The sequence below is a fragment of the Macaca nemestrina genome, chromosome 10 (genome assembly GCF_043159975.1).
Source record: "Macaca nemestrina isolate mMacNem1 chromosome 10, mMacNem.hap1, whole genome shotgun sequence".
NCBI classification, from domain to species: domain Eukaryota; kingdom Metazoa; phylum Chordata; class Mammalia; order Primates; family Cercopithecidae; genus Macaca; species Macaca nemestrina.
The window spans coordinates 10492778-10519646 of NC_092134.1; the positions used below are offsets into that span (position 1 = coordinate 10492778).

The following is a 26869-nucleotide window of genomic DNA, read 5'->3' on the forward strand; positions in this document are numbered from 1 at the left end:
TGGAGACAGAGTCTCACTGTTGCCCAGGCTGGAGTGCAGTGGCACGATCTCGGCTCACTGCAACATCCGCCTCCTGGGTTCATGCCATTCTCCTGTCAGCCTCCCGAGTAGCTGGGATTACAGGCACTCGCCACCATGCCCAGCTAATTTTTTTTTTTTGTATTTTTAGTAGAGACAGGGTTTCACCATGTTGGCCAGGATGGTCTCAATCTCCTGACCTCGTGATCTGCCTGCCTTGGCCTCCCAAAATGCTGGGATTACAGGCATAAGCCACCGCATCCGCCCTGCCTGTCCTTTCACAGTGTCAAAAATAAAGGCCAAGGCTGGGTGCGGTGGCTCACACTTGTAATCCTAGCACTTTGGGAGGCCGAGGTGGGCGGATCACGAGGTCAAGAGATGGAGACCATCCTGGCCAACATGGTGAAACCCTGTCTCTACTAAAATACAAAAAATTAGATGGGCGTGGTGGTGCGTGCCCGTAGTCCCAGCTACTCGGGAGGCTAAGGCAGGGGAATTACTTGAACCCGGGAGGTGGATGTTGCAGTGAGCTGAGATCACACCACTGCACTCCAGCCTGGCAAAAGAGCAAGACTCCGTCTCAAAAAAAAAAAAGAAAAAAAGAAAAAAAGAAAGGCCATTTACTTTCCCCCTTCTGGGAGTTCTTAAAGCATGGTATAGCTGTATACACATTTTAATATTATCTTTAAATAACAGCAGCAGAAAACAAAAGTATGAGGCTAAAGTCTAGGCCTGAAATAGCATAAATGTCAATTGATACTAGATATATACCTATAAATGAGAAAGTTAAGCAGCTGAAAATGTCAGGCCCCTTTTAATTTTCTTAAAAATACAGAAAAAAGGAAATGAGGCAAAAAGTTGCTTATTTCTTTGAAAGCACCTATGTGTGTACTTAATAAAATGTATGAGGCAGTACACATACACTGTCTTCCCAAAAGTAAAGGACAAGATCTTTGTTTTAAATTTTCCAAGTGGGTAATTATCAGAATTGATGACAGCAGTACGAAGAATACTCACACCAAGTTTACCAAGACGAATGCCCCACTGGGCATCAGTACTGAGTTCATGGAACTTAAGCCCCATTTCTATGTCCTGATAGAGACTTGCCAGCTCAGAGCCCACCAGAGATATTGCCTAAAAAATTAAAATAGAATTAAAGTTCAATCATAAGTAGAATATATTCTTAAAACACCTTTTAGATGAAACCCAACAACAAAAATCATAACTTTCTTTGTGATAACCATGTAGAATATTACATATTATTTTGTACACAGTCGTTACTTCTTATGTAATATTTAGGTAATTCAGCTTTTCGTATAATGCTATACATTTAGCCTGGCTTTCCTTTATAATAAAAGTCCAAATTTTAGTTATCTTGCAAGAAAATCCCCATAAAAGGCAAATTTTAACACAATATCTAAGAGAAGTTTTCTATCTATTAAACTTATCCTACAAAAATAAACTGATTCGCCGGGCGCGGTGGCTCAAGCCTGTAATCCCAGCACTTTGGGAGGCCGAGACGGGCGGATCACGAGGTCAGGAGATCGAGACCATCCTGGCTAACACGGTGAAACCCCGTCTCTACTACAAAATACAAAAAAACTAGCCGGGCGAGGTGGCGGGCGCCTGTAGTCCCAGCTACTTGGGAGGCTGAGGCAGGAGAATGGCATAAACCTGGGAGACAGAGCTTGCAGTGAGCTGAGATCCGGCCACTGTACTCCAGCCTGGGTGACAGAGCGAGACTCCGTCTCAAAAAAAAAAAAAAAAAAAAAAAAAAACTGATTCATGGGTCTAGGGTTTCAACTAAACCAAAATAAGATTTGAGGTTCTAAGGGTGTACACAGATTTTAAGAAATTAAAAAACCGTAATTCTTTGGGTTGAACAATGCTTATAACTTGCATATACAGGCAACAGTATGTCACCAGTCAAGCAGAAGTTGGTAGGAATCACAAGTTAGCTCAACATTTATTCTACTAAATCTTTACAACCAGGTGGCAAAGCCAACTTCATTTCTCCCCTCAAATCCTGAATACTTCAAGAATTGAAGATGTGCTTCGTTAGGGCATACCAAGATTTTGTCGTAATTCTGCCATGCTTTATCTATGAGCTTCCAGAGATTTTCAAACACATCTTTTTGAGGTAAGAGAGTGCAGTAACCCAACGCCAGGTCAAGATCTACCAAGCGACAATTAAATACCTATGGGAAGAAAGCAGCAAAAGAAGCAAATTCTTCACAATCAAAACAGAATTAACTTTGTTTACAAAGGGCAGAAATACAAATAGGAAGAACTTTAATTTATAATTAAAAAAACTTTTTAAAGAAAAAAACAGAATTAAGTGTCTTGAGGTTTATCACTAAATTGAATTATATACACTATGAAAGAACAAGTATTTCATGAAAAGTTATAGTAAAATAGTTCTAATATGTTTGCTTGTGTTTAATGTCCTTTATCACTATCCAAAGAGTAAGGAAAGCAACTACAAGTTCTATAGGGCACTGAAATATTTAGGGGTAAAGAGCCATAAGGTATGTAACTTATTCCTAAATAGAAAAAATACATACAAAATATCAAATGATTTTATATATAAATAGAAAAAGAGAGAAAGAGAGAGCATGCCAGAAAATGATAAAGCAATAAAGGGTATACCAGAGATCTTTGTACTATTCTTAAAATTTTTCTGAAACTTTGAAATTATCTCCAAACAAAAAATTTTGGGCCAGGTGTGGTGGTTCATGCCTGTAATCCCAGCACTTTGGGAGGCCGAGGCGGGTGGATCACGAGGTCAGGAGATCGAGACCATCTTGGTCAACACAGTGAAACCCCGTCTCTACTAAAAATACAAAAAATTAGCCAGGCATGGTGGCAGGCGCCTGTACTAGGGAGGCTGAGGCAGGAGAACGGCATGAACCCAGGAGGCGTAGCTTGCAGTGAGCCAAGATCGTGCCACTTCATTCCAGCCTGGACAAGAGTGCGAGATTCTATTTCAAAAAAAAAAAAAAAAATTGGGGGACCTGGGCACAATATCATGCCTGTACTTCCAGCATTTCAGGAGACCAAGGTGGAAGGATTGTTTGAGGCCAAGAGTCCAAGACCAGTCTGGGCCACACAGTGAGACCTCTCTCTACAAAAACTTCAAAAATTAGCCAGGCATGGGGGCGCACCAGCAGCCCCAGATACACAGGAGGCTGAGCAGCAGGAGGGCTGCTTGAGCTCATGAGTTCAAGGCTACAGTAAGCTATGATGGTGCCTCTGCACTGCAGCCTAGACAGAGTGAGACCCTGTCTCCAAAAAAATACCAAAATTTTTTTAAAGAAGTAATCTGACAAATGAAAATTAAATGCCTGATGCAACTATATTTTCATCAAAAGTCTATTCGAATCTTTTAAAAAATAAAGGGTAATGGAAAATTAGGATTTCTGGAATAGAAGTAAGTAAAAGGATCATTGGAATGCTTTAATCTGTAAAATAAATAACTACAAAGTGGGGCACAGTTGCTCATGCCTGTAATCTCAGTAACTCAGGAGCCTGAGGCAGGAGGATCGCTTGGGCCCAGAAGTTCAAGGCTGCAGCAAGCTATGATCATACTACTGCACTCCAGCCTGGGTGACAGAGAAAAACCTCATCTCTAAAAAATAAATAAATATAAATATAAGTAACTAAAATCAGGAGATGATAGTGGACAAGACGGACTACTATTTCATAAAAGCTCCATAGCATGTCAATTACCATAATAAAAATACAACTGATTAGCTATAATATAGTTTCTTGAAGTTTTTGAATAGTAAAACACTACTGTACTGAATCATAAACTATTGAGTCATATGCAGTTAACCAAGGTAAAAGGCAAAAAAACCCAAAATTTTTACCAAGAACAAATACTTACTTTGTGCAGTAGTGTTGTAGCATTTTCCCTGATAAATATAACAGCTTTTTCTTTCAATTCCATAACAACATGCCTTGATTTAACTAATGCAGTCTCTCCAAATAACTTTCAGAAAAGAACAAAAAAATATTTAGGTCTAGTTCTAGGTATCATTCTGAAAATTTTTTCAAATATTAAGGAACTTTGAAAATTCATCATTATATCCAAAAAGTATCAGAATTTAACCTACAGTGATAGAAAGTTGTGTCTGGGGGTGGGGGATTGACTGGGAGGGAGCAAAGAGGAAGCATTAAAAATACCCTAAGTCTTCACTGTGGTGTTGGTGACAAGGTGAATACATTGGTTGATACACTTAAAACATGCATTTTAATTTTGAAAACTATACCTCAATACAGTTCATTAAAAAAGAACCAGCATGTAATACGTATCAACATAGTAGAAATGAAGACAACTCCCTCTGAGGCCCAGCTTCATAAGCAAGTTATCAACAGTTAGTCTTCTAGAATCTCTTCAATGATGCTCAGTGATACTCTCAGAAGTAATTACAATAATTTGGCCATTTAGGTGATAACAAAATTAACAGCAGATATTTTGAGCAAATGTGGTATAGTGGAAACTGCACTGAACTTAGTGTGAAGACTTACTACTACAATATAAAACCTTGTGTAACTTATTCCACCTCCCTGAATCTGAGTTTACACATTTGTAAACCGGAAACTCCAGGGCTATTGTAAAGAATGAGTATGAAAATGTGTGCAGGCACCTTATTTCCACACCAGAATCTTAAGAGATGCTCAACAAATATTCTTAAATCTGACGAATTATCAATTTCCTTGCTACAAAGACAGCAGAAAAATGTGGACTCCAAATTCCTTTGTTAGTGCTTTTACATCTATATTCACCCCAAGTCAAAGTATTTGTTCTTGAAGCTCTACCTTTTCACTCAAACTGGCATTCATGAAGTTTGACACAGAGTGCTGAAGACAGGTACCAAATGAACCAACCACAAATCTTAGGGCCAGCTCCCACTGGCTAGATTCCTGAAGATTCTGAAGCAGGGCAGAGATGGAATTTATAACAGGTAAAACAAGGCCATCTCCTGCAGAGTGATAAAGTATTTTAATATTTAGATTTTTTAAACAAAGAAAGATCCTACTATTGAAAACTGTTTTCAGGGACAGCCTACTTCTTCAATACAGGTAACAGTCACAGAGTTTGTTCTCAAAGTTAGTTAACATGAGGCTTGACTTAAACCAGAAAATAAGTTCACTAGTTAATGAGATACTTTGATTGTAACTTGCCTATTTTAATTGAGATGTTTAAATTTTTAGCTGAAGAAAAATCATTTCTCTATTTGAAAGATAAAAATTTATAAACAAATTCATAGAAGTTAACACTATGAGCCAAATCACATAATCTACTGAACTTTTAGACAAATAACAATGTAAAAAAAACTAAACAATTACATTAAGGATATTAAATCACATTCATATTTAGAATTTCAAGAAATTTCTAGAACTACGATTTTTTGTTTTTTAGAGATAGGGTCTTCTGCTGCCCAGGCTGGAGTACAGTAGTGCCATCATAGCTCACTGCAGCCTTGACATCCTGGGCTCAAGAGATCCTCCCACCTCAGCCTCCCAAGTAACCAGGACCACAGGAGCACACCACCATATCTTTCTATTAAGAAATCTTGAAGCCGGACATGGTGGCTCCCGCCTGTAATCCCAGCACTTTGGGAGGCTGAGGTGGATCACCTGAGGTCAGGAATTCACCTGAGGTCAGGCAGGGTGGATCACCTGAGGTCAGGAGTTCAAGACCAGGCTGGCCAACATGGTGAAACCCTGTCTCTACTAAAAATACAAAATAATTAGCACACGACTGTAATCCCAGCAACTTGAGAGGCCGAGGCAGGACAACTGTTGAACCCGGGAGGTAGAGAGGTTGCAGCAGTGAGCCGCAATCGTCGTGCCATTGCACTCCTGGGCAACAGATCAAGACTCTGTCTCAAAAAAAAAAAAAAAAAAAAAAAAAGGGAAGAAATCTTAATAGAATGCTATATATTTTGATGCCAAATACCTTCATTAAGGGAGCAGTATGGCAAACTAGTAGACTCCAAGGGATATCTCTTGCTTTCTACAAAAGATAATAAAACGTTAAATAATACTAAATAGATGGCCACACCAAAAGCCCAGACTTCATCACTATGCAATATATCCATGTAACAAAATAACACTTGGACCCCTTAAATTTATACAACTAATAAATACATAAATAACACTAAAGAAAATAACCCTCACACAGCACATACACTCACAGATGTGTAAATATTTCACGATTATAAAAAAAGTTCTAAAGCAAACTGCTGCTTTAAAAATAAATAAATACACACAGGAAAATGCACAGGTAAGTGTATAACCTGATAAATGTCCACAGCCTGAAGGAGCGGCATCCAGATCAAGAAACAGAATATCGGCCGGGCACAGTGGCTCACGCCTGTAATCACAGCACTTTTGAAGGCTGAGGTGGGCAGATCACTCGAGGTCAGGAGTTTGAGACCAGCCTGGCCAACATGGTGAAACCCCATCTCTACTAAAAATACAAAATTAGCCGGGTGTGGTGGCATGAGCCTATAATTCCAGCTACTCAGGAGGCTGAGGCACGAGAATTGCTTAAACTGAGGAGGCAGAGGTGCAGTGAGCCAACATCATGCCACTGCACTCCAGCCTGAGTGACAGAGCAGGACTCCGTCTCCAAAAAAAACCAAAATGAAAAAACAAAACAAGAAACAAAACACGGCCAGCTCCCCAGTCCCCTCCTTCCCCTTTCCCACCCCCAAGGGTAACCACTGCCCTGACTTCAAACAGCACCAGCTTAGTCCTAGCCTGTGTTTGAACTTTACATAAATGAAACCACACAGTATTTATTCGTTTGTATCTGCTTCTTTAGCTCTACATTATGCCTATAAGGTTCACCCACATTACTGTGTGTAGTTCTAGCTTCAAACCTCTAGTTTAAATTTACATAAGGCAGAAATATACAGAAAATAATGACACAAATAAGATTTACCAGTTAGAGGCACAAGAGATGAAATCAGTTCATAAATCACCGGAAGCACCATCTGTGACTCAAGAACAATTCCATCTTCACTGAAGAAGTCACTGTAAGACCACTCTTCATATGGATCTTTATGTGTCCCAAAAGAAGCCTAGGTACCAAATCATACAAAAAAGAGAGGAGTCAGTACGCTGCACAACACAGGTAACCATCTTCAGCAAGCAGAATCAGATCTATTAGAGCCAAACAATTTATTTTATTTTATTTATTTATTTTTTTGAGTCAGAGTCTCACTCTGTGGCCCAGGCTGGAGTGCAAAGGTATGATCTCGGCTCACTGCAACCTCTGCCTCCCAGGTTCAAACGATTCTTGTGCTTCAGCCTCCCGAGAAGCTGGAATTACAGGCTTGCACCACCACGCCTGGCTAGTTTTTGTATTTTCAGTAGGGATGGGGTTTCACCATGTTGGCTAGGCTGGTCTTGAACTCCTGACCTCAAGTGATCCACCCACCTTGGCCTCACAAAGTGTTGTGATTACAGGCATAAGCCACCACACCCGTCCTTTATTTTAATTTTTAAACTTATAAGAGATGAGGTCTCACTGTGTTGCCCAGGTTGGTCTTGAACTCCTGGGCTCAAATAATCCCTCCACCTTGGCCTCCCAAAGTACTGGGATTATAAGGCGTCAGCCATCACATCTGGCCTAGAGCCAAACAGCATGGGTGGCCAAATACTACCACACATATTGTGTTTCTTCTGGTCTATGGCTTATAGAAATTTCAATGTAAGTTAAACTCTAACAGACGGACAATGTCGAGGGAGGCCTTGCTGGAGGCCCAATGTTTTGAAAGCTGGTGCAAATTAAAGCCAATTAAGTGACTGGAACAGAGAAGTAGCCTCATGCCCTTATGTTGTTTTCCAGTCTAGGGTAAGAAAATATAAGAGATGGATTCAGTATTTTCATAAACTTTGCAAATGATTAAAAAACGGGCCAGGTGCAGTGTGGCTCATGCCTGTAATCCCAGCACTTTGAGAGGCTGAGGTGGGGGAATCAGTTGAGCCCAGGAATTGAAGACCAGCCTAGGCAACATGGTAAGACCCTGTCTCTACAAAAAAAAACCTTTTTTTAAATTAGTCAGATGTGGTGGCACACACTTGTAGTCCCAGCTACTCAGGAGGCTGAGATGGGAGGACTGCTTAAACCCAGTTCGAGGCTTCAGTAAGCCTTGATCATGCCACTGCACTCCAGCCTGGGTGACAGAGTAAAACCCTGTCTCAAAAAAAACAAAAAACAAACAAACAAACAAACAAACAAAAAAAAACAGTGCATCATGGGTTGCCCGGGATTTAAGGAAAAAACTCAAAAGTAACTTACTTTCATGAGGATTCCACAGTCATCCATTTGGCACTGTCTAGAAAGTTCTACAGCCATTAAAGTATGTTTACACAGTTCTAAAGCATCTAGTAAAAAATCTGAAACAAAATGGAGAAAAATCATTAAATTCATATTTCATGTATTTAGGATAATGAAAACAACCTTTTTATAATTACCATTTAAAATTCTAAGGAAAGCTGCAATGCAGATAGAAAGGTTCCATATAGTTTTGACTACCTTAAAAAGTTAAACCTTTTTCTCAAGGTTGGCTTGAAAATAAGATCAGATATGGGAGGCAAGGAATTTCATAATCCTACAAAAGTGAGTAATGTCAACAGTCAGAAATGACATTGTTAATATTTTGAATGCTTCCAAACAATAATCCTCAAAGAGAATCAATTATAAGCATCCCTTTGTAAAACGCAGATACTATCTCTAGTCTGATAACCATGATGCCCAATTGTAAAGAGACAGCATTTGGGAGACAAGTGTGAAATGAACCAGAGAATATAAAACTACGTATTTTATAAATCTTGTCACCTGGACTGCAAATGGTGGCAGCTTGGCATGCTAGATCATGTATCACGGAAGGAAGACTCAGTCCCACAGGCACTGTCATTGGGACATTATCAGCCAACATCTGACAAAGCTTCTGACACGTCAGAAACAGCAATTTCCCAGTATCAGCATTGCAGTGATACTTAAACAAGTCTCTTTGGAAGAAAGAAAGTATTGGTAGTTACAAGTCACACTGAAAGTAAACGCATGTGCCTTTCTTGGATTAATATATCACCACCACCATCAACACATTAAATGTCTTTTAAATGTTCTCATGGTATATAGTGTAGTTTTTCTTTTCTTTCCTTTGTTATTTTGAGACAGGGTCTAGCCCTACCGCCTAGGCAGGAGTGCAGTGGCACAATCATGGCTCACTGTAGCCTCAACCTCCAGGGTCAAGCAATCTTCCCACTTCAGCCTCCCAAGTAGCTGAGACTACAGGTGTGTGCCACCACACTTGGCTAATTTTTAAATTTTTTTTTGTAGAAAGGAGTTCTCACTATGTCGCCCAGGCTGGTCTCTAAACTCCTGGGCTGAAGTAATCCTCCTGCCTTGGCCTCCCAAATTGCTGGGATTACAGGTGTGAATCACTGCGCCCAGCCTGTTTTTCTTTTTCTGAGACTGAGTCTCACTCTGTCGCCCAGGCTGGAGTGCAATGGCACGATCTCGGCTCACTGCAACCTCCACCTCCCAGGTTCAAGCGATTCTCCTGCCTCATCCTCCCAAGTAGCTGGGATTACAGGTGCCCACCACCACACCCAGCTAATAGTTGTATTTTTAGTAGAGACAGGGTTTCACCATGTTGCCCAGGCTGGTCTTGAACTCCTGACCTCAAGTGATCCACCCGCCTCGGACTCCCAAAGTGCTGGGATTACAGGCGTGAGTCGCCACACCTGGCCCCAGCCTGTTTTTCAAATGACTAAGGATACCATTCGCTGCTGAAGTGCACAGTAACCTAAACTTAATGGTTATGTTACCTAACTCTGCAGTATTGCTTACTTGCCTTTTATGCTACTACTTTCTGACACTGAGGCCCAAAATACGCTCTGAGGGTGAGAAATCAAGAATCGCTTCTGTGAAAAAAGAGTGTTACTGGCCCTCCCCTTATGACTGAAGAAAGAAATCAGGCAATTGTTACTTTCTTTCTTTTTTTTTTTTTGAGACGGAGTCTCGCTCTGTCGCTCAGGCTGGAGTGTGGTGGTGCGATCTTGGCTCACTGCAACCTGCCACAATCCTGACTCAGCCTCCCTAGTAGCTGGGGCTGTAGGCACGTTCCACCACGCCTGGCTAATTTTTTGTATTTTTAGTAGAGACAGGGTTTCACTATGTTAGCCAGGATGGTCTCGATCTCCTGACCTTGTGATCCACCCGCCTCAGCCTCCTAAAGTGCTGGGATTACAGGCGTGAGCCACTGCGCCTAGCAGCAATTTACTTTCAGAGAAGCTATGCAATTCAGGGACCTAGAATGTCACCTGCATTTTTTCAGTGCTGTTTTGATGTTCCCGTCTTTTAAGGCTCTCAAGGTCAGCTCTGCCTCCAGCTCTTGCTTGGACACCTGCAGGGCCAGTGCCTGTCTGTGCAGCTTTGATTCCATGCTTGGGTTCCGCATCTCAGCAGCTATGGGCTCTGGGGTGCTCCTGGGTTTGTGTTTCACCTGTGCAACTTCGTGAGCTTTAATGTGCTGCTCACGGAGATCTGCTACCAGGGAACGATTGCTATAATCTTCAAATGAAAGAAAGACCTCAAAGTTCTCCTGTAGCAAAGGTAAGCAAGACAAAGTCCCAAGTCTATTTAATCTATAGTTTTTTGGTTTTTTTAAAAATAATTTTAACTTTTACTTTAGATTCAGGGGTACACCTGGGTATACTGTGTGATGCTGAGGCTTGAAGCACAACTGATCCCATCACCCAGCATAGTACCTGAGGGGTAGTTTTTCGACCTGTGCCCTCCTCCCCTCCCTACCTCGGCCAAGTAGTTCCCAGTTGTTTTCATCCATCCATTCATTCACTTATTTTTAGGCAGGGTTTCACTCTGTTGCCCAGGCTGGAGTGCAGTGGTATAAACACAGCTCCTGTAGCCTCCGCCTCCTAGTCTCACACCATCCTCTCGCTTCAGCCTCCAAAGTAGCTGGGTCTACAGGCACACATCACCACGCCCAGCTAATTTTTGTTAATTTTAGTAGAGACAAGGTCTCACTATGTTGCCCAGGCTAGTCTCAAACTCCTGAGCTCAAGTGATCCTCCAGCCTCATTCTCCCAAAGCGTTGGGATTATAGGCATAAGCCACTGTGCCCAGCCTCCAGATGCTTTTCACAGAAAAAGCTATTTACAGCAGGTCTCAAATTTTGGGGTCATAGGACTCCTTTACATGCTTAATTGTATGATTCCACTTATATGAAATAGCTAGAATAAGCAAATTCACAGTGACAGAAAGTAGAGATAACCAGGGGCTGGCGGAAGAGAGGAAAGGAGAATCATTGTTTCACGGCTAGAGTTTCTGCTCAGGGTGATGAAAAAGTAGATAGAGGTGATGGCCGCACAACACTGTGAATGTAATTAACACCACTGAATTACAAACAAAATAACTGTTAACATGGAAAATTTTGTTATAAGTATTTTAACAAAATTAAAAATTAATAATGCATCCAGGCACGGGGGCTCATGCCTATAATCCCAATACTTTGGGAGGCTGAGGCAGGCAAATCGCTTGAGGCCAGGAGTTTGAAACCAGCCTGGCAAACATGGCAAAACCCCGTTTCTACTAAAAATATAAAAACTAGCTAGGTGTGGTGGCACACACCTGGAGTCTCAGCTACTCGAGAGGCTGAGGCAGGAGAATCTCTTGAACCCAGGAGGCAGAATCTGCAGTGAGCTGAGATTGTGCCACAGCACTCCAGCATGGGCAACAGAGTGAGACTTTGTCTCAAAAATAAATAAAAATAAAAATAAATTAATAATACAACATACCAAAGAAATCATTGAATTGCATAAAATGGATGAATTATGTGGTATGTAAATGACATCTCAATACAGTTGTTGAGAGAGAGAGAAGGAAAACCAGTATCTCCAGTCCCCAAAGGCTAGTGCAAAAAACTTTTTTTTTTTTTTTGAGATGGAGTCTTGCTCTGTCACCCAGGCTGGAGTCCAGCGGCACAATCTCGGCTCACTGCAATCTCCGCCTCCTGGTTTCAAGCGATTCTCCTGCCTCGGCCTCCTGAGCAGCTGGGACTACAGGTGCGTGCCACCACACCTGGCTAAATTTTTGTATTTTTAGTAGAGACGGGGTTTCACCATGTTAGCCAGGATGATCTCGATCTCCTGACCTTGTGATCCGCCCACCTCAGCCTCCCAAAGTGCTGGGATTACAGGGGTGAGCCACCGCGCCCAGCCATGCAGAAAACTTTAAGGAGAGACAAATGCACTGACTGGTCAAGTAATAATGTTTAACATGGCTCGATATGTTTACCTGTAAGCTAGCAACCTCTTTAAACAGTTTCAACATTTCTTCACATTCGTCCTTCTTCTGCAGATTGTCTGTAATTAAATTTTTAAAAGTTATAGCAGACATGCAAATTCTCACATTATCAGAATTTTAAAGAGAAGAAATTTTAATTAGCTTTGGTTCTCTCATCTCAAGTCTTCAGTAGTTCTTCTCAGATGATAATATATAGTAACTAAGTACAAAAAGAGATCTAATTTGAAAAAAATCTAATTATTCTTTCAGGAGGTAGAAAACAGAAGTTTATGAGTTACAAAAAAGTTATTTTTCTGAAGTAAATTGTAGCTTCTTTTTTTTCCCTGGAAAGTTACTTTCTTAACTGTTTTATTTAACTTTCAGTTCAAATGGCTTCTCCCCACCATCATAAGCAACCAATAAATGAGAAAAATGAGCAATGAGTGCGAGACACTAAGGAAATCTAGTCTAGCACTAAACAGTAAGTGAACATATAAAGAAATGATAGGTTGATTTTGCATCCGTCTATTCTTACATTGCTGATAAAGGAATAAAGGAAGAAAGACTTTTCATGAAGCAAAATGGGTAAGATCAATAAAGACAATCAGAACCAGAAAAACTGTGGGTGTGGTGAGAGTTATCATTGATGCCTCTTTCTGAAGAGGATGAGCTTTGGAACAAAACTGAGATGAGAAAACAGAAATAAAAGCTACCTTTCTGAATGTCACATAGTATCTTAAGAATGTCCACGGATGTCTTCGCTACAGACGTTCTCCAGGCTTTGCCCTAAAAATAAATAAATAAAGCGAAACAAAATCTAGTTCCTTTTCTGACCAATTCAGTAGTACATATACAAATACACAAAAACCACAGAAGCAGAAAAAACAATCATGGAGGAGTTGGGCAGCTGAGAAATAGATCGTTAATGAGCGTTACACAGGGTAGATCTGAAAAACTCCAGTATGAACTCCTGGATATATGATTTAGAAATACCAAAGAATATGCAACTCTCCCAAATAACCTTTCAACTACATTATGATTAACAGATCCTTATTCTCTTTTAGAGTTATTTATTATTTGAAAAAACATTTGGAAAAGTTAAAAAGAACAGAAGTCTAAAAAATGGCCTAGAGAACAGAAGTCTAATATAATAACCACTACCTTCCAGTGATTATTTTAAAAAAAAAATTTAAGAGAAGGAAAAGGCCGGGCGCGGTGGCTCAAGCCTGTAATCCCAGCACTTTGGGAGGCCGAGATGGGCGGATCATGAGGTCCAGAGATCAAGACCATCCTTGCTAACACGGTGAAACTCCGTCTCTACTAAAAAATACAAAAAACTAGCCGGGCGAGGTGGCGAGCACCTGTAGTCCCAGCTACTCGGGAGGCTGAGGCAGGAGAATGGCGTGAACCCGGGAGGCGGAGTTTGCAGTGAGACGAGATCCAGCCACTGCACTCCAGCCTGGGCGACAGAGTGAGACTCCGTCTCAAAAAAAAAAAAAAAAAAAAAGAGAAGGAAAAAAAGGAGATGCTTTAATTAAAAGACATGATGTATGTAAAATGTTTAGTAAGTGCCTCGCCAATAAAAAAATTCAAACAGTTTCATAACGGGAGTAATTCAAACTGGTAGTTAAGAATACAGACTATGGTATTAAACAGTTTGAGCTGAGGTTCTGCCCCTTTCTAACAACCTTGGAAAAAAGTCATTTACCTTAATATTTTAGTTTTCGAACTTAATATATAAGGAGACAACAATAGGAACTACTTCACACCTTTGTTATGAACAAGAAATAGCTATTTAACTTAACCTATTGCATAGTAAATATTAGGTGTTTAAAAAAACAACAACTTCATTTTTCAACAGGAAAAAACATTACTGAAATGGACTGAGAGAAGAGAGAAGTTGGGAGGTATCTATCCTTAGGGGTTTAAAAACCCAACTGTTGGCCAGGTATGGTGGCTCACACATGTAATCCTAGCACTTTGGAAGGCCGAGATGGGCAGATCACTTGGTGTCAGGGGTTTGAGACCAGCCTGGCCAACAGGGTAAAACCTGTCTCTAGTAAAAATACATAAATTACCCAGGTGTGGTGGTGGGCACCTGTAATCCCAGCTACTACCAGCTGAGGCAGGAGAATCGCTTAAACCTGGGAGGCAGAGGTTGCAGTGAGCCGAGATTGTGTCACTGCACTCCAGCCTGAGCAACAGAGCAAACCTCTGTCTCAAAATAGAAAAGAAAAGAAAAAAAACCCAACTGTTGGGCATGGTGGCACATGCCTGTAAACCCAGCTACTTGGAAGGCTAAGGCTAGAAGAGAACTTAAACTCAGGAGTTCAAGACCAACCTGGGCAACACACCAAGACCTCATCTCCTAAATATAATATTAAAAAAAAGAAAAAATTAAAAATCAGTAAGAATCCAACTATCCTGGAAAAATCAAGTATTCCTCATCTGCACAAAAGTAAACTCTCTTAAAACCATTTCTAAGTTTCAATGTTATAAGATTATATAGATGTATATTGGTTCTGTAGCTGATATTACTATTTGACAATAATTATATCCTATATAACAGGAAACATTGTTTATATTGTAAGGCATTACAGAAACCTTTCCTGTACAACAGGTACTCAGAAACACCCGCTAACCCGCAGCTCCCAGGTCATTCTCTGTGGACTCAAGCAGCCACCCCATGGCGGCCATAATTGTTTTTTGTTTTTTTTTTTAAACCAGCAGTAAATTTACCCACGAATTGTGTTCACTAGGCCACCCAAGCAGTGAGAAGGGCAGATCTTCATATGTGTAAGTCCATCTTTTCTATCCTATTGATTAATAGCCATAAAAATTGGCCGGGCGCGGTGGCTCAAGCCTGTAATCCCAGCACTTTGGGAGGCCGAGACGGGTGGATCACGAGGTCAGGAGATCGAGACCATCCTGGCTAACATGGTGAAACCCCGTCTCTACTAAAAATACAAAAAACTAGTCGGGCGTGGTGGCGGGCGCCTGTAGTCCCAGCTACTCGGAGGCTGAGGCAGGAGAATGGCGTGAACCTGGGAGGCGGAGCTTGCAGTGAGCCGAGATCGCGCCACTGCACTCCAGCCTGGGTGACACAGCGCGAGACTCCGTCTCAAAAAAAAAAAAAAAAAAAATAGCCATAAAAATTGGATTTACTTATATTTTACTTAGTGAAAATGTCACCTCTTTAGAATGATCTGGCCCTTCTTGTAATGCCAATCGTGCCCATATGATGACTCTTTCTGCAGTTTTCTCAGCTTCAGCAGGAGGCAAAGACTTCAACAGAAGGAGACAGTCTTCACCCTATAAACAGGGTTTGAAAGGAAGAAAAAACAGCTGGTATTTGCAAAGGACCGTGTGGCCTTACCTCTTTCTTTTCTATTTAAAGATGAAAAGACATCATTTGGAAAAATAGATTATGGTTCAATGTTTTAATAATCTGAAAATCCATTTTTATTTTATGTGACTTTAAGTTTCAGGATACAAATGCAGAAAGTGCAGGCTTGTTACATGTGCCATGGTGGTTTGCTGTGCCCATCAACCTGTCAACCACGTTTTAAGCCCCGCATGCATCAGCTATCCATCCTGATGCTGAAAATCCATTTTTGATGACGGAAAACAATAAAATAAATGTAAAATACGATCCTAGATGCTGAAGATTTAATTCCTAGGCATTGCTATGATTATAGAATCATATAAAAATAATGACATTTAAAAACACAATAGGCAGAGTATGGTAGCTCACACCAGTAATCTCAGCACTTTGGGAGGCTGAGGTGGGTGGATTACTTGAGGTTGGGAGTTTCAGACCAGCCTGGCCAACATGGTGAAACACAGCCACTGCATTCCAGCCTGAGCAATGGAGCGAGACTCTGTCTCAAAAAAAAAAAAAAAAAAACACAGAAACAAAGAAGCCATACGAAATGACAACATAAAACTTACAAACCTGTTCTCTATCAATCAAGTCAATAATTCTTAGACTGTAGATCTCATCATCAGATAACATAAACGCTTGGGCCACCTTTAAAGCATCTTCTAAAGAAGATGGGACATCTTGTTTGAGAATGTATCTAACCACCCTCTGCAACAGATAATATGAACATTTCTTTGTTATAAAACTCACAGAAAACCAAGAAATCATTTGCTCATAAGAGCAAAGTGGCCAAAATTAAAATAATGCAGCAAAAAACTAAATTGTATGAAAAATTAAAACATGATTTATATTCTGATCATTCCACAGTCCTGTCTTCTTTCTTCTATAACTTCTTAATTTACTATTTGGTGTCTTTTTTTTTTTTTTTTTAAGACAGTCTCCTCTCCCTCTGTTGCCAGGCTAGAGTGCAGTGGCGCAATCTCAGCTCACCTCCGCCTCCCGGGTTCAAGTGATTCTCCTCCCTCAGCCTCCCAAGTAGCTGGGACTACAGGCATGTGCCACCACAACTTACTAATTTTTTTGCATTTTTAGTAGAGACGGGGTTTCACCATGTTGGCCAGGATGGTCTTGATCTCTTGACCTCATGATCCACCCACCTTGGGCTCCCAGAGTGCTGGGATTATGGGTGTGAGCCACTGCTCCTGGCCTATTTGGTATCTTTAATACTCTCGTAAAAAGGCCAGGTACAGTAGCTCGCACCTGTAATCCCAACACTATGGGAGGCCAAGGCGGGCAGATCATCTGAGGTTAGGAGCTCAAGACCAGCCTGACCAACACGGAGAAACCCCATCTCTACTAAAAACACAAAAAAAATTTAGCCAGGCGTGGTGGTGCATGCCTATAATCCCAACTAGTCAGGAGGCTGAGGCAGGAAAGTCACTTGAACCCAGGAGGCGGAGGTTGCAGTGAGCTGAGATCGCACCATTGCACTCCAGCCTGGGCAACAACAGCGAAACTCCATGTCAAAAAAAAAAAATACTCTCATAAATAACTGAACACCTTATTAACATCATATCTAACAAAAGAAACGTAGTGGAAAAACCTAGCTCTATCAGCCTCCTAGAACATAAAATCCTCATTGAGTTTCCCATGTTGCCCTAGAAATGAAAGAAAAGAGAAAAAAGACTCTTCAAAGAGTGTACTCACCATTATTTCCTTGTTTAAGAGATTTACCTCTCTTATTCCATAGCCTCGTAAAAGTTTTTTCATCTCCATTAGTTTGTAACTTTCCTGTAATAACTTGACTCTGAAAGCAAATTTATCCATATTAACATGGTTTATCTTTTTTATGAAGTACTACAGAACACAGTAAACAATATAGAAACATAAATGAACGTCAACTCGAAACACAACGTTTCTCCAGAGCGCAAAACATTGTTTAGTAGACTGTAATCTTACTTGGGATGGTCCATTTCCAGGTGCTGTTTCACCAGTTGCTCCACAGCTCCACTCCAAGGAACCACTGCCGCATACATGATCTTGAGCACAGCATCAAATATGAGCTACAAAAAGATGCACGCATGGACAAGGAACAGCCCTCAGGTTTACATGCAAGTGAACAGCACAGTCTAATCAGCAGAGGTCTTACATCAACCACATGGTAGTTTGAGAATATTTCATCTACTCACTGGAAAACCATTTATTTCTTCAGTTTTCACATACAGAGAACAATTTGACTATTCAGAAAAATTCAGAAGAGTATTTTGTCTGCTGTAAGCTAAGACATACAGCTTTATTGCTTTCTACGGTCTTTACAATCTCTGGGTTTTTTTGTTTTTTTGAGACAGGGTCATGTTCCCATTGCCCAGGCTGGAGTGCAGTGGTGCAATCTCAGCTCACTGCAAACTCCACCTCCTGGGTTCAAGCAATTCTCCTGCCTCAGCCTCCCAAATAGCTTGGACTACCGGTGAACACCACCATACCTGGCTAATTTCTGTATTTTTTGTAGAGACGGGGTTTCACCATGTTGCCCAGGCAGGTCTCAAATTCCTGAGGTCAGGCGATCTGTCTGCCTTGGCTTCCAAAAGTGCTGGGATTACAGGCATGAGCCACTGTGTCCAGCCTTAGTCTCTGGTTTAAAAACAGTTTTCATTATTTTACTTCTCTTTTATCGTGGTAATAACAGTGCGAAGTTAAAATAAAGGCATATTACAACATATTAAAAAATGTCTCACATTGCAGGCGATAACTGAAAAAGAAAAGTCTCCATGTTTGCATAACCACAGAAAAGCCTGCAAAGATATGCATACAACTGTCCATGGAGGTTACCCTGGGGGTGGAAATGAGTAAACATTCACTTTTTATTTTCTGTAATTAAATAAAACAGACACTTTAGGAGAACAAAGTGGGCAGATCACTTGAGCCCAGGAGTTCAAGACCAGCCTGGGAAACCCTGTCTCTACAAAAAATACAAAAATTAGCGGGATGTAGTGGCACGCGCCTATGGTCCTAACTACTCAGAAGGCCGAGGTGGGAGGATTGCTTGAGCCAGGGAGGTTGAGGCTGTAGTGAACCATGATCATGTCACTGCATTCCAGCCTGGGCGACACAGCCAGACTCATCTCAAACAAAAACATATATATGTTGCTTTTATGAACAGAAAAAAGTTTTCAGAAAAGACTTAATGCTCAAAAGGGAAACACGAATGGTCACTATTTACTTACGTCCGTGTCAGATAAACATCCTATTACTGCCATGGCCTTTGCTTCCCATGCTGTTTCAAAGAGTGATGTGGACTTTGAACTGCATCTATTCAGTAAATCCTAAAAAGGGATAAACATGTATGTTTTTTAAAAATTGAAAATTCCCATTAAAAAATGCCACATAGGCCAGGTGTGGTGGCTCAAGCCTGTAATCCCAGCACTTTGGGAGGCCGAGACAGGCGGATCACGAGGTCAGGAGATCGAGACCATCCTGGCTAACATGGTGAAACCCCGTCTCTACTAAAAAGTACAAAAAACTAGCCGGGCGAGGTGGCGGGCGCCTGTAGTCCCAGCTACTCGGGAGGCTGAGGCAGGAGAATGATGTAAACCCGGGAGGCGGAGCTTGCAGTGAGGCGAGATTGCGCCACTGCACTCCAGCCTGGGTGACAGAGCGAGACTCCGTCTCAAAAAAAAAAAAAAAAAAAAAGTCACATAAAGCTAGATACAGGTATTACATGGCCTTGATAGATGTGTTAAAAGAAAAAAACCCTAAAAATTCTAATTAGTCATAAATGTTGAATAACGGTCTAAAAATACAAAACTGCAAAAAAAAAAATGGGCCTTTAGTTTTATATGGTATAGAAAATTTAAGAATGAAATATTCTTGAAGAATCTACAAATAAGATTACTGTAGCACATTAATAATGTCCACAAGAAATAATTGCTAATATTTATTGAGCTCATGCTCCTGTGATCTCACAATAGCCCTTTGAAGAAAGTACTGTGAAAGGGAAATATCTTGGGCCCCCAAAATCACTAAGGAAAACTCAGGCTGGAAACTGCTTAGGGCAAACCTGCCTCCCATTCTATCAAAGTTACCCCTCTGCTCACTAAGATAGCTGCATTATCTGACTGCCTCCTTTGGAAAGGCTAATCAGAAACTCAAAAGAATTTTAACATTTTGTATCACCTGTGACCTGGAAGCTCCCTCCCGCTTGGAGCCTTCCTGCCTTTGCTTCAAGTTGTCCCACCTTTCCAGATCGAACCAATGTACTTCTTACATATGCTGACGGATGTCTCATGTCTCTCCCTAAAATATATAAAACCAAACTGTGCCCGGACCACCTTGGGCACATGTCTTCAGGACTTCCTGAGGCTGTGTCATGGGCGCGTCCTCAACTTTGGCAAAATAAACTCCCTAAATTAACTGAGCCCTGTCTCAGATTTTCTGGGTTCACAGTCCTAATGTATCCCCACTCTGCTCAAGATGATTAGTAGCAGAATTAACACACATTTTTAACCAATTCAATCTGCTGCATGAGTCCTACTGATAAAGCATATGACATTCCTTAAAGAATTAAATATTTACTGCAGTGCTGCACTGCACAGATCCAAGAAATAAGACTAGGTCTAAAGGAAAAGTTACCTCTATATACAGCAACAGAAGTTCCTCCTCTTGCAAGTCATGTTCTCTCATGTAAACTCTTACAAACCTCTCTAGGACGGAGGGAATCAGCTCTGGCGCCAGCACTTTATCAAACATTCGGAACACTATGGTGGTTGTATTTTCCTGGATGCCAAAGGAAAGAAAGATGGCATAAATACAGACTCTACCCATAACTTGACATACAAAATAAATCCTATGACCCTGGACTTTACCTTCTCAAAATCACAGAGGGCTAATTTGCAGTTGTACTTCCTATGCAATGTGATCAACTCTTGCAAGTTATTTACCAAAGTTCTCAGCTGACATACTTCCTCTGTGTTCTGATAATCCTTCTAAAACAAAAGTGTTAAAGTTGTTAACTATAAAATAAAAGTGTGAGAGAAAAATAGAATCAGAATTATTTCAGATAAAATAAGAAATAACCCTGGTTATGCACATAAGAGGAAACCTGCAAGTTTAAACCAACTTATGCTCTAAATTTTGTAGTATTTTAACTAAATTAGTATAGATCAGAATTTGAAAGAAATTTTCTTTCTCTTAAAAATAGAAAAATTAAGAATATTAGTATAATACTTTTTCAGAACCCAAGTATACTTAGTACACGGCATGATTTAGATAGTGCTCAGTGTCCCATCTATCTATAGAGATTATATATCATAACCAGATATAAAGGCATAACATTTCCTAAAATTATATACAAAGAACAGAACCTTCAATATTGATAAAAGTTAACAGAGAAAAGATAAAAATCATGTTTTACAGCAAGAGGAAAAAGCTCTTATTCAGAAAAGGTGACTTGATAGATACAACCTTTAAAAACTAATACTAATGTACTATCAAGACTTAATTTTTCTTTTTTGGGGGGTGGGGGGGACAGACAGAGTCATGCTCTGTCACCCAGGCAGGAGTGCAGTGGCACAGTCTCGGCTTACTGCAACCTCCACCTCCCAGGTTTAAGCGATTCTCCTGCCGCAGGTTCCCAAATAGCTGGGACTACAGGGACCCACCACCAGGCCTGGCTAATTGTTTTTGTATTTTTACTAGAGACGGGGTTTCACCATGTTAATCAGGCTGGTCTTGATCTCCTGACCTCAAATGATCCGCCCGCCTCGGATTCCTCCCAAAGTGCTGGGATTATAGGCGTGAGCCACCATGCCCAGCTAAGATCTAATTTTTCAAAGGATTGTGAAATGCTGCTAATGCAGAAAATCCCAATTATACCGCTTAGCAGAATGTTTATATAGTTCTCCTTCTGGTTGGTTCAATAGAGAAAAACTGTTCATTAAAACAGGTTGAAGGGGGCCAGGAGCAGTGGTTCATGCCTGCAATTCCAGCACTTTGGGAAGACGAGGAGGGCAGATCATCTGAGGTCAGGAATTCAAGACTAGTCTGACTAACATGGTGGAACCCCATCTCTACTAAAAATACAAAAAAAAATTAGCCAGGCATGGTGGTGGTGCCTGCAGTCTCAGCTACATGGGAGGCTGAGGCAGGAGAATTGCCTGAACCTGGGAGGTGGTGGCTGCAGCCAGCTGAGACTGCACCACTGCATTCCAGCCTGGGCAACAGGGCAAGATTCCATCTCAAAAAAAAAAAAAAAAAAAAAAAAAAACCGGTTCAGAGGGCTGGGCACAGTAGCTCACACCTATAATCTCAGCACTTTGGGACGCCCAGGTGGGTGGATCGCCTGGGCCCAGGAGTTCAAGACCAGCCCGGGTAACATGGCAAAACCCCTTCTTTACAAAAACTACAAAAATCAGTTGGGCATGGTCATGCGCACCTGTAGTCCCAGCTACTCAGGAGGCTGAGGTGGGAGGATCACTTGAGCCCAAAAGTTGAGGGTGCAGTGAACTATGGTTGCACCACTGCATTCCAGCTGGGACAACAGAATGAGACCTTGTCTCAAAAATAAATAATAAACAAATAAATATATAAATAAATAAATAAAATTGGTTGAAGTTGTAACAGAAATATTAGAAACAAAAAAAAAGCAACTTTTCCTACATATGTATTTTAAAGGCACAAAACAAAAAAAAGGAACACAAAAACTGAAAATTTAAGAAGTAGATATATGTCCAGATACTTTACATACATGTGGACAAACCCTTTCAGGTAAACTGACTGTTTCATTACTAAAAATCTGTTCTCCACATCATACCAAGGAAATCCAATGCCAGGAAGATGCCAATCCCAACTCGTCTGTTTTTTCTGCTGTAAAAAATATCTCTGCCAATTGGAGTCCATTTTCTGGCCAATTTGCCTTTAAAAAAAGATTACAGACAGTTCCAAACAATGTATTATACTGTTGGGAGTGTGCAAAATGTCTTTTTACTGTTAATTAAATCAGTATTACCTTATCAGTTAATTCAAGGTTCCTGGCTGCTTGTTCCAACCATTTTGCAAGAATTATCTGAAATAGATCATTTAAAAATAAAAGTCTTAATGGATAATCACTGATATAACTAAAAACCTCCACCATTTCTTTTTTTCCTTTAGAAATTTAATTTGTCCATAAACGTCTTATCCACGACTGTCTTTTGTGTGTGTGTGGGTGGGTACATAGTAGGTGTACATACTTGTGGAGTACATGAGATGTGCTGATACAGGTATGCAATGTGAAACAATCACATCATGGAGAATGGGGTGTCCATCCCCTTTGTGTTACAAACAATCCAATGACACTGTTTTAGTTATTTTTAAATATAGAATTAGCCAGGCGCGGTGGCTCAAGCCTGTAATCCCAGCACTTTGGGAGGCCGAGACGGGCGGATCACAAGGTCAGGAGATCGAGACCATCCTGGCTAACACGGTGAAACCCCATCTCTACTAAAAAATACAAAAAACTAGCCGGGCGAAGTGGCGGGCGCCTGTGGTCCCAGCTACTCGGGAGGCTGAGGCAGGAGAATGGCGTAAACCCGGGAGGCGGAGCTTGCAGTGAGCTGAGATCCGGCCACTGCACTCCAGCCTGGGCGACAGAGCCAGACTCAGTCTCAAAAAAAAAAATAAAATAAAATAAAATAAAATAAAATAAAATAAATATAGAATTAAGCTATTATTGACTCTCTTGTGTAATCAAATAGTATGTCTTATTCATTCTTTTTTTTTTTGAGACAGGGTTTTGCTCGTCGCCCATGCTGGATCTCACGCAATGGCAGGATCTCGGTTCACTGCAACCTTCTGGGTCAAGCAATTCTACTGCCTCAGCCTCCCAAGTAGCTGAGATTACAGGTGCATGCCACCAATGCCCGGCTAACTTTTGTATTTTTAGTAGAGACAGGGTTTCCCCATGTTGGTCAGACTGGTCTCAAATGCCTGACCTCAGGTGATCCACCCACCTCAGCATCCCAAAGTGATGAGATTACAGGCATGAGTCACCGCACCCAGCCTCATTCTTTCTAAATATATATTTTTTTACCCATTAACCATCCCCACCTCTCACCCATCAACCCACAACACTTCCAAGCCTCTGGTAACCATCCTCCTACTCTCTATGGCCATGAGTTAAATTATTTTGATTTTTAGATCCCATAAATAAGTGAGAACATGTGATGTTTGTCTTTCCGTGCCTGGCTTATTTCACTCAACATAATAATCTCCAGTTCCATCTACGTTGTTGCAAATGAAAACAGCTCATTCTGAATCATGGTTGTCTTTTTTTTTTTTTTTTTTTTTTAGTAGAGACAGGGTTTCACCATGTTAGCCAGGATAGTCTCGATCCCGTGACCTTGTGATCCGCCCATCTCGGCATCCCAAAGTGCTGGGATTACAGGCTTGAGCCACGGCACCCGGCCTCATGGTTGTCTTTTAAGAGACACTTTAACACAGGTGTTAGTTAACTGTTTAACTAACTGGTGTTAACATGACTTAATCTTCAATGATCTAATGTAAAAAACGAAATAAAGTCATCAAGAGTAGAAATACTGAAGACAACTCACCTGTCCTTCCGGTACAGTCCTTCTTACAAATGGAATCACATCATTTTTAAACCATGGACATAGCCTTTGCAAAGAGACTGATGCAGAAATTGAGTTGAGCAAGCTCTCCAGCATTTTCACATCAAATCTGCTTTCAAAGTTTGCCTAAATTATAAGGAGCAAGAAATTAAGATCTGACAAATTTAAACCAAAAGCCTCCCAAATGTTTGACAAAGATATTTTAGGAAGTCATTTTAAGGAATACCCTATTGATTTAATAATGAGTGCTAAAGGAGATTTACATTATGCAAATGTTTCTAGTTGGGAGCTGCATACTGTAGGCAATGTCACGGCGCTGAGTGCCAAATAGTTTAGCATGTAGCAGAGGAACCAGCAGAGAATGAGTATTCTAAGGAAAACTTCACTGCAGGTGATAGTAGGAATTCTAACAAGCAATGCAGCCATTAATGGCATCACGACAAGTTATGACTTCATGAATCTAACACTCTATACCAACTTCGGCCAACCTTAAGGGGATAGAGACAAGCAATTTTAAGGGGCAATCTTTTACCACAATCTGAGCTACAGTAGCAACATCTTCTCCACCAATGCTACATTAGAAAGCCCACTAATAAACCAGATGTTGCCTTTTGAGCTAAGATTAGGAGTTAGACTCTTTTTTTTGGTTAACTTTTCAGTTCAGTGGTATAAGTATAGGTTTGTTATGTAGGTAAACTTCTGTCAAGGGGGTTTGTTGTACAGATTATTTCATCACCCAGTTATTAAGCCTATAACCATTAGTTATTTTTCCTGATACTTTCTCTGCTCCCACCCTCCACCTTCTGAAAGGCCCCGGTATGTGTTTCCCTCTATGCATCCACGTGTTCTCATCATTTAGCTCCCAAGAAGCTAGACTCTTAATGATTGGATAAAATAAGGTTCTACTGTACCTTCACTGTACTTTTTCTGATTTAATATCATCAGAGGACAATTTTCTCTGGGGAAAGTCTTTTTTTTGGGACAGAGTCTCACTCCATCACTCAAGCTGGAGTGCAGTGCCATGATCTCGGCTCACTGCGACCTACACCTTCCGGGTTAAAGAAATTCTCCTGCCTCAGTCTCCCAAGTAGCTGGGTCTAGAGGAACGTGCCACCATGCCCAGCAAATTTTTTAATTTTGGTAAAGACAGGGTTTCACCATGTTGATTGACCTGGCTGGTCTCGAACTCCCAACCTCAAGTGATCAGCCCGTCTCGGCCTCCCAAAGTGCTGGGATTACAGGCGTAAGACATCGCGCCCAGCCCATGGGGAAAGTCTTTTTCATCCCCTTGCCCTTTGTGAACAAAAGCAAGTCATATTTTAAGAACCAATCAAAAAACACCCCATCACCCAGTCAGACTTGCACCCTGTTAGTTTCCAACATTGATTCAATCACCTAACTCAGGAGCTATAAAGCTGTTAAGGAAAAAATGTAAAACATGTTACCCGATGTCGAAGCCAAAGGTACTGTGCACATACAAGGTTTCCTTCTTTTAGCTGTAAAAAAATATCTTTGAGATCATCTTCATTATTTAGAAATTCAATCCAAGAACTGCCACTGAATAGACAAAGAAGGGGAAAAGGTCAGTTTTAAAGAAAATTAAGGTTATACCTTTTAAGTGGATATCTTTAAATGCATTTTAATTAGTTTTGTTCTTCATAAACAAAAAACTAAAAAAAAAACCCAGTTCCAAAGATCACACGGTGCAAAGCATATTTCCTTCCTATCTCGGACCCTAGAACTCCCGCCACCTTCCTCAGCACATTTCCTTCCTATCTTGGACCCTAGAACTCCCGCCACCTTCCTCAGAGACATGTAGCTTCCTGTAGGGCCCTCCTCAGATAATCACTGCACATAGAAATAATTATTTTTCACTCTTATTTGTTTTGCTTTTGTTTTTTTGAGATGGGATCTCACTATGTTGCTCAGGCTGGACTTGAATTTCTGGGTTCAAGCAATCCTCCACCTCAGCATCCTGAATAGATGGGATTATAGGCATCTTTGTTTTATTTTACTTTATTTTATCTTTTTGAGCTGGAGTCTCACTCTGTCACCCAGGCTGCAGTGAAGTGGCACAATCTCGGCTCACTGCAACCTTTGTCTCCTGGGTTCAAGAGATTCTCATGCCTCAGCCTCCCAAGCAGCTGGGATTACAGGCGTGCGCCGCCATGCCTGGCTAATTTTTGTATTTTTAGTACAGATGGGGTTTCACCATGTTGGCTAGACTGGTCTCGAACTCCTGACCTTAAGTGTTCCACCCATCTCAGCCTCCCAAAGTGTTGGGATTACAGGCATGAGCCACCATGCCCGGTCTATTTTTTAAATAAATAAGTGTTCTATAATGAATTTGACAAGGAAAAAAGATAATCAGAACTGATAAGATAAAATTTCATTATTTGAATATAAAATTATATACCTGGAAAAAACAAGATCAAATGAAATATTACTATGCATAATAAAGAAATTCAGTAAGGTCGCTGGTTAAAAATTTTTAAAAATCAACCGGTCGTGATAGCTCATGCCTGTAATCCCAGCACT

General features: G+C 40.8%; 1 protein-coding gene across 2 annotated transcripts in view; it reads right to left on the bottom strand.

Annotated features, from left to right (window-relative positions):
• LOC105495458 (kinetochore associated 1) overlaps positions 1–26869 on the bottom strand; it is a 100637-nt gene that overhangs the window by 34005 nt on the left and 39763 nt on the right. For both annotated transcript variants that reach the window (XM_071070897.1, XM_071070896.1), the window contains exons 21-42: positions 25777–25888; positions 24314–24457; positions 22732–22788; positions 22537–22638; positions 20591–20710; positions 20358–20501; positions 18953–19051; positions 17688–17791; positions 17436–17535; positions 16302–16436; positions 15539–15658; positions 13060–13132; positions 12359–12426; positions 10366–10646; positions 8876–9048; positions 8336–8433; positions 6974–7112; positions 5984–6040; positions 4840–5003; positions 3905–4009; positions 2088–2216; positions 1036–1152 (exon numbers count right to left, since the gene is read on the bottom strand). In XM_071070897.1, coding sequence (XP_070926998.1) covers positions 1036–1152; positions 2088–2216; positions 3905–4009; positions 4840–5003; positions 5984–6040; positions 6974–7112; positions 8336–8433; positions 8876–9048; positions 10366–10646; positions 12359–12426; positions 13060–13132; positions 15539–15658; positions 16302–16436; positions 17436–17535; positions 17688–17791; positions 18953–19051; positions 20358–20501; positions 20591–20710; positions 22537–22638; positions 22732–22788; positions 24314–24457; positions 25777–25888 — 2641 coding nt within the window. The remainder of the gene's footprint in view (positions 1–1035; positions 1153–2087; positions 2217–3904; positions 4010–4839; positions 5004–5983; positions 6041–6973; positions 7113–8335; positions 8434–8875; positions 9049–10365; positions 10647–12358; positions 12427–13059; positions 13133–15538; positions 15659–16301; positions 16437–17435; positions 17536–17687; positions 17792–18952; positions 19052–20357; positions 20502–20590; positions 20711–22536; positions 22639–22731; positions 22789–24313; positions 24458–25776; positions 25889–26869) is intronic.